Raw genomic sequence first — 12,310 nt, 5'->3', positions numbered from 1 at the left:
CACGGGGCTGAGCCGGCAGCCTCGCCGTGTCCCCAAGCGCCAAGCACGGGGCTGGGGATGGAACGGTGCAGGATGGGAACCCACCGCTGCCCGGGGATGTGGGGACGGGGGGGCCGCCCCCAGCTGACCCCCAGTGCAGCTGGGTTCAAGTGAGCCCTCGTGGTAAATGATTAATTCCTCGGAACCTAAACAAAGGGAATCCAACGTGACAAAGCCCTGACACAGTTCCCTCACCCCGCTCTGCAGAACACACGCTGAGATGGGGGCAAACCCAGCAATAACAACGACGACCCAATCCGTAATCTCAACCTCAAATCCTCTTTCCCAGACAGTTTGAGGCCCATCCTCTCCAGGAAAAGGACGAAGATTAAGCGTTTTTCCAATCAGGTCACTGCAAAGGAAACGCGTGCTCTGCTGAAGCCTGCTGGTGGTGGATAGGTGTGCACAGGAGCAGACGGACACACGGCTCGCACGGTGCCACGTGGCCACGCAGGACACATGAGGATGATGCTCGTTCTTTGCTCCTTCCGACCACTGCACCCATGGGCCCACGCGCTCACCCCCTACATCACTCATTGGCACCCCCAGGTCAGCGTTTCCACCATACCCAAAACATTTATTTCTCCAAAACTATTGCTAATGACAACGGATACAGTTCGTAGCCCCAGTACGGATTTAACATTTCCAACACATATACTCCTAAATACTGTACAATACTGTACCAAAAGGAAGAAGGAGAAAAACAAACAAAAAAAAAAAGGATGTACCTCCATATTGTACAGTTATATATACAAAGTACAATTTTACACGGTTTAATATATACACCATATATATATTGGTGTAGAAGACATGAAACAATGGAAAACTGTTGAAGCAAGAACATCCCATCCCACCGCACTGTAACAAAACCCCCAATCCCAGCGCAGCACTGAGGCTTCGGACCAACAGAACGTGGCTTCCAGGCTTTGCACAATGGGACTTTCTACTCCAGCACAGCAGAACCACGAGGTGGCTGCTGCTCTACAACGTGCATCAGAGGCGGTTTCAGCGATGGCCCTGGTTTGGCTACATAGAGCTGGTCTTGTACAGAACCTGCTGCTCCAAGTATTGCTCCAGCAGTTTGGCACACGCACGAGTCCAATCCCATCGGACTTCACTTTTACTCAACCACAGGGCTCTGCCTGGTGAGAAAGGTGGGAGAAGTCCGCTTCAAGCGTCAAGTCACTACAGTGCCTTGCAATGAAGGGTGCTCCTCTTGTTTCCATTGCAAACCGCTCAGTATTTACCCTGTACGAAGCGCGGTATCTCAAGTATCGGCACAGCGGGGAGCTGCCCTCGCCTCCTTTTGGCCCCTCTTCAAAAAAAACGTTTTCACCTTTATCTTACAGGAAACACAAAGAGGAAAGAAAAAAAGAAAAAAAAAAAAAAAAACCTTCCATTTTTCAGGCCTTGAGCCGCTGTTTTGGCATCTCCAGGTCTACCCAAAGACCCCAAGAGAACAGAGCCCGGCCCAGGAGCGCCCGCGTCCTGCCCAGCACCGCTGCGGTCAAGTATTGGTTTCAAGTACCAGGAAACAGAGGGGAGCAGGAGCGGATGCAGAGGGAGGGTTCTCAGAAAGCCACGGGCGAGCTCAGAGCAGAAGCCCAGCACCTTCAGCCACAGCCAGCGCCAGGGAAGCCCTCAACAAGGCTACAACTAAATCCCTCTAAATAAATAAAGCCCTAGCTCGTTCGACTCGTCCAGCCTCATTAGCGATGGGAATGCTTGAAGGTTCCTGTGTTCTACTTCAGCTTTTTTTCTTTTTTTTTTTTTCCCCCAGCTGGTGGATCACAGGGCAGCGAAGAAAGGCATCTGCACATTGCAGCGCATCTCCGTGCGGTCAGGGCCGGATCCTGCCAGGCACAGGGACCACACATGGCCCACCAGCCGAGGAGCCCTCCAGTTGTCCCTATGGGCTTTCCCCATCCCCACGGCTGCGTTCCGAGCAAACCAGGCGCTGCTGAGAACAACCTGCCTCCAGCCTTCCCTCTGCACGCAGAGCGTTCCAGTCTATCAGGTCCATCAACGCAAAGGGTCTGAAGTGCTAATGAGAGGCGTCTCCCTCGAAGAAAACCCCTCAAACGCTTGACAACACCCAAAGCACACGCAACGTTCAAGGGAAGGTGAGGTTCTGACACACGGGAGGGAAGAAATGAGGCAGCAAACTCCATCTGCACGGGCCTCTTTTGTCTCAGTATTGCTGGAGCGACTCCAGAGAGGAACTGGAGCAGATGGAATTTCTTGCCCAACTCCGAAGGGTTTCGGTTCTGTAAATAAATTTATGAGAACTTGGTTACCTTAACCTACTTTGGAGCAAGAACAATCTTGCCTTAAAAAAAAAAAAAAAGAAAAAAAGAAATAATAATAACAATTCAACAAAAACCCAAAAAATCCAACATATGAGGTATTCATCACAGGAAACCCAAAGACTCCTTTTAAACAAGTATCAAAATACATACATATACAACATTTTTTTTTTTTCTGCTGTCACAGTGCACTCTAATTATTTAATCATTTTCATTGCAAGAAAATAGCCAGGACTGATCGAGTGAGAGAGTTGGTTCACGTCCCATTGCTCTGACATGAAGAACACAGGTCCAAGTGAGAACTGCGAGCCTTTGGATTGCCTCGGAGAGGCAGAAATTCAGCAACCACGAAAGCACACTGCTCAGTTCCCAACAAGGGAAATCAAACATCAGAGGTTACAGCTCCCGAAACGATTAAGACTGATCACCTAAAACCGTATTTTATTTTAAAAGTCTTGCTTTGGATTACTTCAATCCAACATCTGATGAACAAGAACTCTTTGTTCATACAAAGCACTATCAAACAGACATAACGTTATTCCAGTTATCAAACACTGCTTGTCTTTATATCCGACACATACATCACATAAAAGTCATGAAAGGATTCCCATGGAAGAGCAAATATTTCTTCTGAATACGAAGATAGGAAGTAAGAGGGACACCTCCCCAGGCAAACCACTGTGCCTTCCTCACCATCACCCCGCGGTCTCCTCCACCAGTTGGCTTTGCAGGGCGGTGTCGATATTTCCAGTTTTCCTTCCCCACCTCCCCTGCCCCCCATTGGCAGTGAACCACCACGACGTTCCTCAGCCTGGGATGCTCACGGAGCGAAGCAGCTGAGCCACAAGGTTCCTTCTCAAGTTCTCCCCCTACGTGTGTGCGTGTTTCCTGCCGGCTGGACGAGCCCAGGCCACGCAGGAGAGGAGAAGTTCTTCAGTCTGCCATATTGCTTGCTGTAGGTTTAAGTGTCAATCACAGTGCACACCAAAATTCCAGTTGAGTTGCTCGATACGCGGTTTGTCCTGCTGAGCGTATTCCCCTTGGCAGTAGGACTGTCCCAGAGCTGTGGATGCTAGAGATAAGCACAGTAACTCATATACAGACAGAGGAACCTGAAGTCTTTATCTCTCAGTTTCCACTCATTCAGACCTCCGAGACAGAAAAGAGCATCTCCTCCAGATGTGCCGTGTGCGGCTGGACACTTGTTCTTAGAAACATGAATGCTAGGCATAAAAATGTAAAGAAAATAAGGCATTACAAATGAGTCAAAGTAAATTTCACAGAGATCCTGCTCTTGACACAGATTAATCGGTCGTTCGCGACCCAACAAAACAAAAGCAACAATTCCCTACGTAAAGTAAATGCCAGAAAGTTCTGCCTGAGCAAAAAAAACCTGCAAGTTCAGTTCTTATTCCCCGAAAGACCAAGTGATTCCTTGGTGGTAGAAGTCCGTCAGAACCTGAGAGCAATGCTGGCTGGTCGCTGGGGAGGGACGGGGTGAGCAGGGTGCAATACAGCTGTGTTACTTCTGTAGGGGTGGGGAGGGACAGGGACACAACAAAACCCCCTTCACTTCCCCGAGCAGCATCCTTCAATCCAAAAGCACAATGAAGAAATCGTTCTTTGTCAAGTTCTGCCTCGTTTCGCTCTAAGTGCCAATCGTCAGGACGCTGCGGTCGCAAGGAAAGCGAGGTGTGAGAAACCTACAGATTCAGAACAAAAAGGTAAAAAATGGAAGAGGAAAATAACTTCTCTTATCCTGTCCTTGCCTGAATTCACTTGGCGAGAACATCAGATGTGCAGCTCTTTTTTTTTAAATCCCAGGAAAGCTGGGGAACAAGGAGGAGCCAGGGTCAGTCCGTCTCCTCTCTTGCGGGACCAGGAGCTCCTCCTCCCCGTGCCCTTCCTTTCCCAACATTAAATAAGTGTTAGCGAGCATCGTGGGCAACTCAGCCCAGTACAAACAGAGCTCATGCAGCCCGCTGGCGGCTGAAGCGTTTGCTGCCTACTGTATAAATACACAGACTAAGAATTCATTCAAGTGTCCGCAGTCCTACGAAGGCGTGCCAGCTACCACCAGCACGTCGTGAAGCTGCTCCAGAAGCTGCATGCTGCCACGGCCCCGTCCCACGCAGCGCTGCTCTATGAGAGCAGAACCCTAGGGCAGCTCACAGCCCGGAGCATTGACAGCCAGGAACGGGGAGGAGATACAAAGCTTGAGAACTTCTGGTCCGAGTTTTACAGTGCTTGTAACCGGGGTTTTGTTAAGGATCCATCCTGACACGCGATCCAAACAAGAACGTGTGCGTTACCGGGTGGAATCCCACGAGAGGATGCTGGATTTCAGAAGTTTCTTTTTACGTTCAGTCTCCCGAGCCCACACACCACATCGCAGCCCATGGGCTGAAAAGGACACGGGAAAACAACGAAGCAGTTTTTAAATACGGGAGAGCAAAGGAGGAAAACAGCTCGATGGTCCATAAGCAACAACAGGGCTCTTTCCTATGCTCCTAAACCCCAGGAACACGTTCGTTTACAGTTGCACAGACACACATTACGTCTAATTCCACAAAACCTAAGAGTGTTCCAGAGTAAACTATTTTTCATGACACGTGTCACCGAAGGGACGAGGCTGGATGACCGAGAGCCCCGCGGGGAGGAACGGGGCGGCCACCAAACAAAACCCAGCGGCGGCGTGGAAGTCGAGACGGACCCTCAACCACAGCGGCACCGGCGGGCGACGTCGTCACAACGCACAAGAACGGGCAGCGTCCAAGCTCCACGCAACGAGAGGCCCCCCCCAAAAAACATGCAACAGACTAAAACCTATCCTACCGTCCCCCTGTGACAAACGAAACACGGAACTATATCACCTCACTACATCAGTCCTCGAAACGCCATGCCGCCAAATGTGTTTCTTCTTCAATGCTTGGAGCGAGGCATCGACGAGAAACCGAGATCCAACCCAGCGCCGTTCTGTGCTCCTCCTCAGCTTCACAGTGAGCCGATATTGGATGTAACCACGCGTGGCACGAAGGGCTTGGCCTTAACGGGCCCCAGCGCTGCGGGGCGTGGGATGAGGCTGTTACCACCGAGCCCGCTCCCAGCGGGAGGGAGCAGCTCCCCGCAAACCTCCAGCACGAGTTCGAGATTTGAGTTCAACAGGAATTGTAACGTCTTTATAGCACGGTCTCTTCCATCTGAAGCAAGGCGCGGGGCTGTGCCCGCAAGAGCAGCATCGGGTTTTTATCAGACAGTACAGGACTTGTCAGCAGGCTGCTGAGAGGCGGAGGAGGCCACGCCAGGGCTCGTGGCGTTGGTTTTGGGGAACACGGCGGGTTTCGGCCGCGTGGCGGGGGGTTTGACCTGCGTGGCCATTTTGACCGACTTCACCGGCCTGAAGGTGCAGGGGATGTCGCCGGCCGTGCTGGCGCTGCGCTGGAAGGCTGGCTCAGCATCCTTGAGGATCTGAGTGTGCAGGGGGCTGGAGGGCTCGGACGTGGGGGCCACCACCGGGGACGTTTTCAAAGGTTCCAGAGTGTCGAGGACGACGTCCGGCGTGTGCTTGACGCTGCTCTGCCTTTCCAGCTCCCGCAGCTCGTTCAGAGCAGAGTTCATCGTCGCTTCAATGTCCTGCAAACACGAAAGAGAATCGGGGTAAATCACGGGACCCGGATACGTAAAGAAACAGGCAGAACTCGGTGCTGGAGAAATGCATATTCCTCTTCGTTCTGCAAATATCGGCACTCAAATCATCCGGCAGGTCAACCTGGAGGTCATCTGCAAGGGTCAAAGCGAGCCCCACGACAAACAAATGCTACGTAAGGTTACACACAGAGTAATATTTCACATCACTGGGGAGTAAATGGCAATTGCTAACACCACTCCAGTCCTGTACAGATCCCAGCGTCTCCAGATGCTGCTTGGACTTCAGAGATGACTACAATCTCAAAATGCAGCAGCGAGCACAAAAGCTTGTGGTGCAATGGGCCCGTTCCTGTGTGAGATTCGGGAGAGGAAATATGCAAAGGAAAGGAAAAGGCTGGGGATTCTGACACTGAATGCTGGAATCTGATGTGCTGCTGCTGCCTCACTGCTTCTCCTGCTGCCCATGTGGTCTTACCATCCCATAGCTCTGTTACATAGGACTCAAAACGTCAATGTTTCCAAAAAACACAGGAGATATCCGTAATACACACAAAGTTCAAGCTGGCACCTCATCATTTTATTGAGTGTTACATTTACTAACATGAACATTAGAAGAATTCTGATGTTGACAACAGTGGCTGCTTTGTTCCCAGCCGTCTCAGGACCCCCATGTGCGCTGTAGCTATGGGGACACACAGCTCAGTGCAGAGCTGGGGAAGGTAAATCAGTCAGGGAACAGTGGAAGAAACCAGAGTCAGCAATCTGACACCTCTATCTTGAGGCCAGGCAGATTTTTGCTTAGGAAGCCAGGGAAAATAAGGAAAATGTGGGATGATGATTCAATGGCGTTCGAACAGATACGGTAGGGCTGAGAGAAACGCATTTTACGCAGCTCCCCCTCCCCTCTCCTTTTCTTTTTTTCCTCCCCAGACTTCTGCAGGGAAAACAACGGGCTTAACATTCAGAAGGAAGGGACAGAACAACTTCAGTCAGAGCCTAATTGAAAAAACAAAGAAACTGATTTCTGCCAGCCAAAGCCTTGGAAGGACGATGAATGAGGAAGACTCGACCTGTATTACTGTTACTGCACTGGAACAAATGGGCTAAAGGGCAAAATACAGATCTTTATTTGGACCTTATTTATGACTTGATGCTGCTGCCTGGTGAATAAAATGCAGTTTAACGTTTCCACCACTCTTCCCCTCCTCTTTAGAAATCTACAGGCTTCTGCACCAGAAGAGGCCAAGAAGTCAGGTCTCCAGAGCTGTCTGTAACCTGAGATCCAGGCATTCCTTGGCTTTAGATAGATGCATCACATACTGAAAGCAGTTGGTACAGGCAAGCATGCGTGTGCAGGCACATCCAGCAGTTGGGAAGGGGGGAATGGGAAGATCCTTCAGGGAACACGGGAATCTGCAACATTTACATCATCCCCCCCCCACCAGGAGCTGTTACTTCTTCTTCAGAATCTGACTTTCAATTATTTTCTGTTCTGCTTCTGCTTGCAGAATCCCAGACGCACAGATGCAAAGGCACCGCTTGCACTTCTAACACTCACTGCTGTGGCAGCCCATGGTCCCAAAAGCAGGAATGGAACAGGTTCTGTGCAGAGAGATGCAGGGAATACTTGCAATAGACCAGCCCGCCTCAAAACTAGCAAAGAATGAGACAAGTATTACGAACACCGCTCCCCTTCAGCTGCACAGGAAGACTTCCCTTGTGCTACGTGCAGCTAGTCCCAAAAGCAGAGCCCTGTGAAACTGAAGCACAGCTGTATGTGCATTGGTAGCCTGCCCTCACCTCGAGGCACTTGTCTAAACAAACAGGTAATGAAAACTAGAGGAGCATTATGTCCAAAGCTGCTTTTCAATCCCACTGTTCCCTGTAAGCACATAAAGATGGCACTGTGAGCGCTGTACAACTCGGCAGCCTGCTTTTATTTGGACTGTGCTTCCAAATAGGCTTCCAGTGCCTGACCACGGGCCAGTCTGCACAACCGACAGGAGAATTAAATCTAAACTGACACTAAATACTGCACTTTTCTCAAGTCTTGAAGTTAGGATTGTTTAATTTTTGCGCTGACAGCTTTGGAATCGGTGTAGCTTTCCGAAGCGGGCGTTTTTATTGTGGAAACAAAATTCTGAATAAAGAACAGGGCCAAGCTTTTAGGGAGTAAGGAGCTGACTGTTTATCTTCCCTCCTGAAAGAAGTCTCAGTGCCCTGCACAAAGCGAGCCTGAAAGACCAAACCTCACGTGGAGCACGTCAATACTGCGCTGCCGCAAGGGAAGGCACAGGAGGTCAATGCAGGCTTTGTGTTCAGCCACGTAGTTGTATCCAACGTCCTTCCAATCTACCAAAAGTCTTGAAGGCAAAGCACTCCTTACCTGTGCAATCACCTCGGGGTCCATGGGCCGGTGGTTGTTGAAGCTCTTGGACCTCCCTGCCGTCACAGTTTTCCGGATCTGGGGGCTGTCTATCCTGTTCTTCAGAGACGAGTGCCGGCTGATAGAATTGAGGCTGCCGTGGCCACTGATGGAGCATTTGTCTGGAACCTCCTTGGGAAGACTTTGGCTCATAATGGGCTGAGATGAGGGTCTGGAACCGGCTATGGCTCCTGGGGAGGCTGGTTCTGCCATTGAGCTACCTAGTCCATGGCTGTCACTTTGACGGAACGCTCTTCTGATGCTGCCTGACTCTGGTTTCTTTCTTTGCCTTCAGTCACAAAAGCAAAACAAGTCAATACAAGCAGGAACACGTAACGGGCTGTCATTTGAAGATATCCCCCCCAAAACAACACAGAGGACAACGGGAAGAGACATAAAGATGTCCACATTACAAATTCACCCAGGGTTTTAGGAGTCGCTGTGAAACAGTGAAGTTATAAACCATTCCATTTTAACACTTCTAACAACAGGAGTCTGGCAGCTGTGCACATTCATAGCAAAAACAGAAAGCTTGGATGGAACGTAATTAACTTGGTCATGAAGGAAATCTTTTAATTCTGAACAAAAAAAAAACCCTCTGTGCCATCAACAGGTTTTGATGATGTGTTTTTATTACATTAGAAGAGCATAGCTACAATTTTTTGACTGGAGGACACAGTATAAGTCTACTAAGCTCCTGGCCCAAGGCATCAAGTTGTTATTTTCAGAGATTGGTGAGCAAAGAACCCCACAGTTTGAGGTCAACAATCATTTCCAATATTTGCTGGTGGTAACAGAGCTTTCTTTTTCATTGCTTTAGCAGGACCATAAGGCATTATCGATACAGGGCTACAGATAAACCAAAAGATGACATCCAATGGGTAAACTGGTCCAAACAATTTAGTTTCTACCCCAGCACCATGAGGTCTGACAGCATGATTCCGTTCCAATTACACAAAGGCCATTGCAGAAGAACACTTTATGCCATAGGTCTGAAGCTTGGCATCCATTATACAGGGAAGGATCCATTTATATATAGCACCAGCCCCATGAATAACTGCAAGAAAGTGTTAACTCCAGCAGGATTTTGGCATCCAAATAATAATTCAGTGGGTGGCACAACTGTCACTGCGAAACCATCTGATTTAATTTTGCTCAAGTCTGTTCACACATAGGTCAGAAGATTCATTCCTAAAGAAAAAACAACAAAATGAGTCTTATGCTGCTATTGCTAAATATCCGGTTCCCTAGTAAAGGGAAAACTGCTGGAGTGGACATTACCCTTACAAACACTACACGCAACGCTACCGAGAACTAGCAGATGGTGAAGCTGCAGCAGGGGTCTGTTCATTGCATGAATCTCTCCATAACTGATAGGATGGCATACTTCAACCACAAATAACACCAAAGAAAGCCCGGATCCCAAGCTGATGCAGACTAACACAGCGGTATCGATATCGACAGAGCTCTGCTGATTGCCATGAGCTAAGGGCCAAGCTCTGTGCAGGACTTTAGTCTATAAAGGCATTAACAGAAATGCATCCTCTTTAAAGGCTTGGACTGCTGAAGCCTGTTAAACTGGCTGAAGGTTCAAAATACCCACTTCCATAAAGCTGTAATTAGCATATTAAGATTCCGTCACCGCACAACATACAGCGTTCTTTTGTTTCAACAGTAAACAAATCATCAATCAGAAGGATTTAGGGGATAAGCCTGCCATAAAGTAAATAAAAGATCAAGAAGCCTCCTACTAAAAATCTGGGGAACTCAGGCAGTAAGCTGACTGTTGGCTACGGGAACAATTTCTTGCTAGCAGGAGTGAGAGCGAGAGGGAGAAGCGCTGTTTCACTGCGAGCACACGGTTAGCAAGCAAGGTGAGAAGTGCTGGAGAGACGGGAGGACGTTACAGGGACAAACACCGACACAACGTGCGATGCTGGTTTCTGCAAGACTGCCCCACACCCCATAAAAGCAAAACCCCAGAAGCGTAAACGAGACGTAACAGCACGGGAACGTAACAAGGAATGGCGACACGTGGGCACGAGGACTTCCTCCGTATCTCCCTCCCTTTCTCGGTGCCCTTTGCTTATAAAAGAGGACGTGTTTGGGAAAACAGGAGCAGATGGCAGCTCAGGGGTAGGGAAGAGAAGCCAGTGGGGTTTTAAATGAGCACTGGCTGCATCAGTGGAAGAGGACAGCACAAAGCGAGCCAACTGGAAGAGGCGAAGGCAGAGAACAGCGGGGGAAGCGCTCATCAACCTTTCTCAGGGAAGGGAACGTTTGATGGGACCCATCATCAACACCTTTACAATCCCATAGAATAGAACGAGGCTGTTCTTACTTGTTGATGTTTGCAAGGTAGATGTCTGCGACGTGGCCCCCGCTCGGGCAGCTGGCACCAGCTCTGGCTGTCACTTTTTCCTCCGGTGGCTCAGAATTTATTTCTATTTCTGACTTCGGACTGGATCTTTCAGAGACACCGTCCTCGCTAGGAAGGAGGAGGGAAGGAAGTCACAACCAGCACCCAACCTCAAACACACACAAGACAACAGCACGGCGCTAGCACCCTTCTCCCACGAACCACGACACATCCTTCAAACGAGAGAGCCTGACTCCTGCAAGCAACCAGCAGATCCCAGCTCTGCATCCTTCCCAGGCTGCCAGCACCAGAACAAGTTTTTATGGCACACGGAAGCTTAAAACCTCCAGGCAAACGGACACCTACACCTGGGCAGAGCTCTGCTCCTTTCAATAAGATCCCCTCCTCTTGCAGGGAAGGCTGAAGGACGAGCTCTCCCCACGCGGTGCCAACACCTTGACACAAATACTCCATCCCACGCCTGATTTTAGGCAAGCCCATCTCACAGATGGACTCAAAGTGTAACGTACGTGTCTTGAACGACGATATACTGATGGGGGATGAGGCCGTCAACTCCATTGTGGCGTCCCTCCCACCAGTCATCGGAGGCCCGCTGGTAGAGCAGGAGTGAAGCTCCTTTTTTAAAGGACAGCTCTCGTGCAGTCCTGCCAATGTAGTCGAACTTCGCTATTGCTTCTATGGGCTCACACTCTAGGAGACAGAAGGGAGTAAACAGGAATTCATTAAGCATCCAGGCTCAGCAAGCAATTCAGCAGCTTGTAGCTATTGCAAAACAGTTCATGAGGAGCGCATGGAACGCAGGACGGCGATGCTTTAAGGTAGCAGAGAACAGAAGCAGCAAGATTCAGAGGGGAACCCCTACAACGTGAGGATGCTGCAATTTCGGATGTACCTGATCCCTGCGTGACAGCATTTCCTAAGTCACAAAGCCACTGCCAGCAATTCAAGCATCCAGATGGAAGCGACAATGACAAAATCAATACCTCAGTGAAGTGAGCAATACAACTTCTGCCTGTGCAGTGGTTTTGGAAAGGCAGCTCACCTACACCTCCGGGCTGGCAAGCAGGATTTGTCATTAGCATTTAAGGGAAGGAAACCTCCAGTTCCAAGCTGCTTCAGAAATAAAGCAGCTATTCAGAAGGGAACTTCTGCTGCCCGTGAGGTTCACCCAGCCCAGGAGAACGGGCTCTGGTACCACAGGAGGCTGCTGTGCTCGTGGAAGTGCTGTAGGAGCTACTGAAAACACAGCGCCCGCACTGTGGCTGCCTGTGCAGACCCACGAGCTGCACCATAAAGCTGCTCCAGAGCCACAGCACATGCTCCTGCTGATGGCTCCCAGCTGACAAGCTCCACGGTGAATTGCAGCCACGCTGTGTCTGCAGCCAGGTGCTACTCTGGCTCCCCAGGACTCAACGTTATGCAGAGGGAGAACGTGGGCATTTACGCACTCGGGAAAATCAAGAAGTTGTTCTTGTGGATTGCTTTTAAGACTTAAAAAGAAATAAAATCTGT

The 12,310-nt window shown here is 49.7% G+C and overlaps 1 protein-coding gene across 8 annotated transcripts in view; it reads right to left on the bottom strand.

Moving 5' to 3' along the window:
- Positions 590 to 12,310, bottom strand: part of SRGAP2 (SLIT-ROBO Rho GTPase activating protein 2) — an 85,722-nt gene continuing 74,001 nt past the window's right edge. For 7 of the 8 annotated variants that reach the window (XM_021376848.1, XM_021376850.1, XM_021376847.1 and 4 more), the window contains 4 exons: positions 11,308 to 11,488; positions 10,760 to 10,906; positions 8,380 to 8,707; positions 590 to 5,978 (listed from right to left, as the gene is read on the bottom strand). In XM_021376848.1, coding sequence (XP_021232523.1) covers positions 5,595 to 5,978; positions 8,380 to 8,707; positions 10,760 to 10,906; positions 11,308 to 11,488 — 1,040 coding nt within the window. In that variant the 3' untranslated portion in view covers positions 590 to 5,594. Of the gene's footprint in view, positions 5,979 to 8,379; positions 8,708 to 9,029; positions 9,610 to 10,759; positions 10,907 to 11,307; positions 11,489 to 12,310 lie in introns of those variants that run through there. The other variant, XM_021376854.1, reaches the window with a different exon arrangement.

The sequence above is a fragment of the Numida meleagris genome, chromosome 25 (assembly GCF_002078875.1).
Source record: "Numida meleagris isolate 19003 breed g44 Domestic line chromosome 25, NumMel1.0, whole genome shotgun sequence".
In the NCBI taxonomy this organism is placed as follows: domain Eukaryota; kingdom Metazoa; phylum Chordata; class Aves; order Galliformes; family Numididae; genus Numida; species Numida meleagris.
The sequence above is the reverse complement of the archived record's forward strand: the minus strand, read 5'-3'. Positions and strand labels throughout refer to the sequence as shown.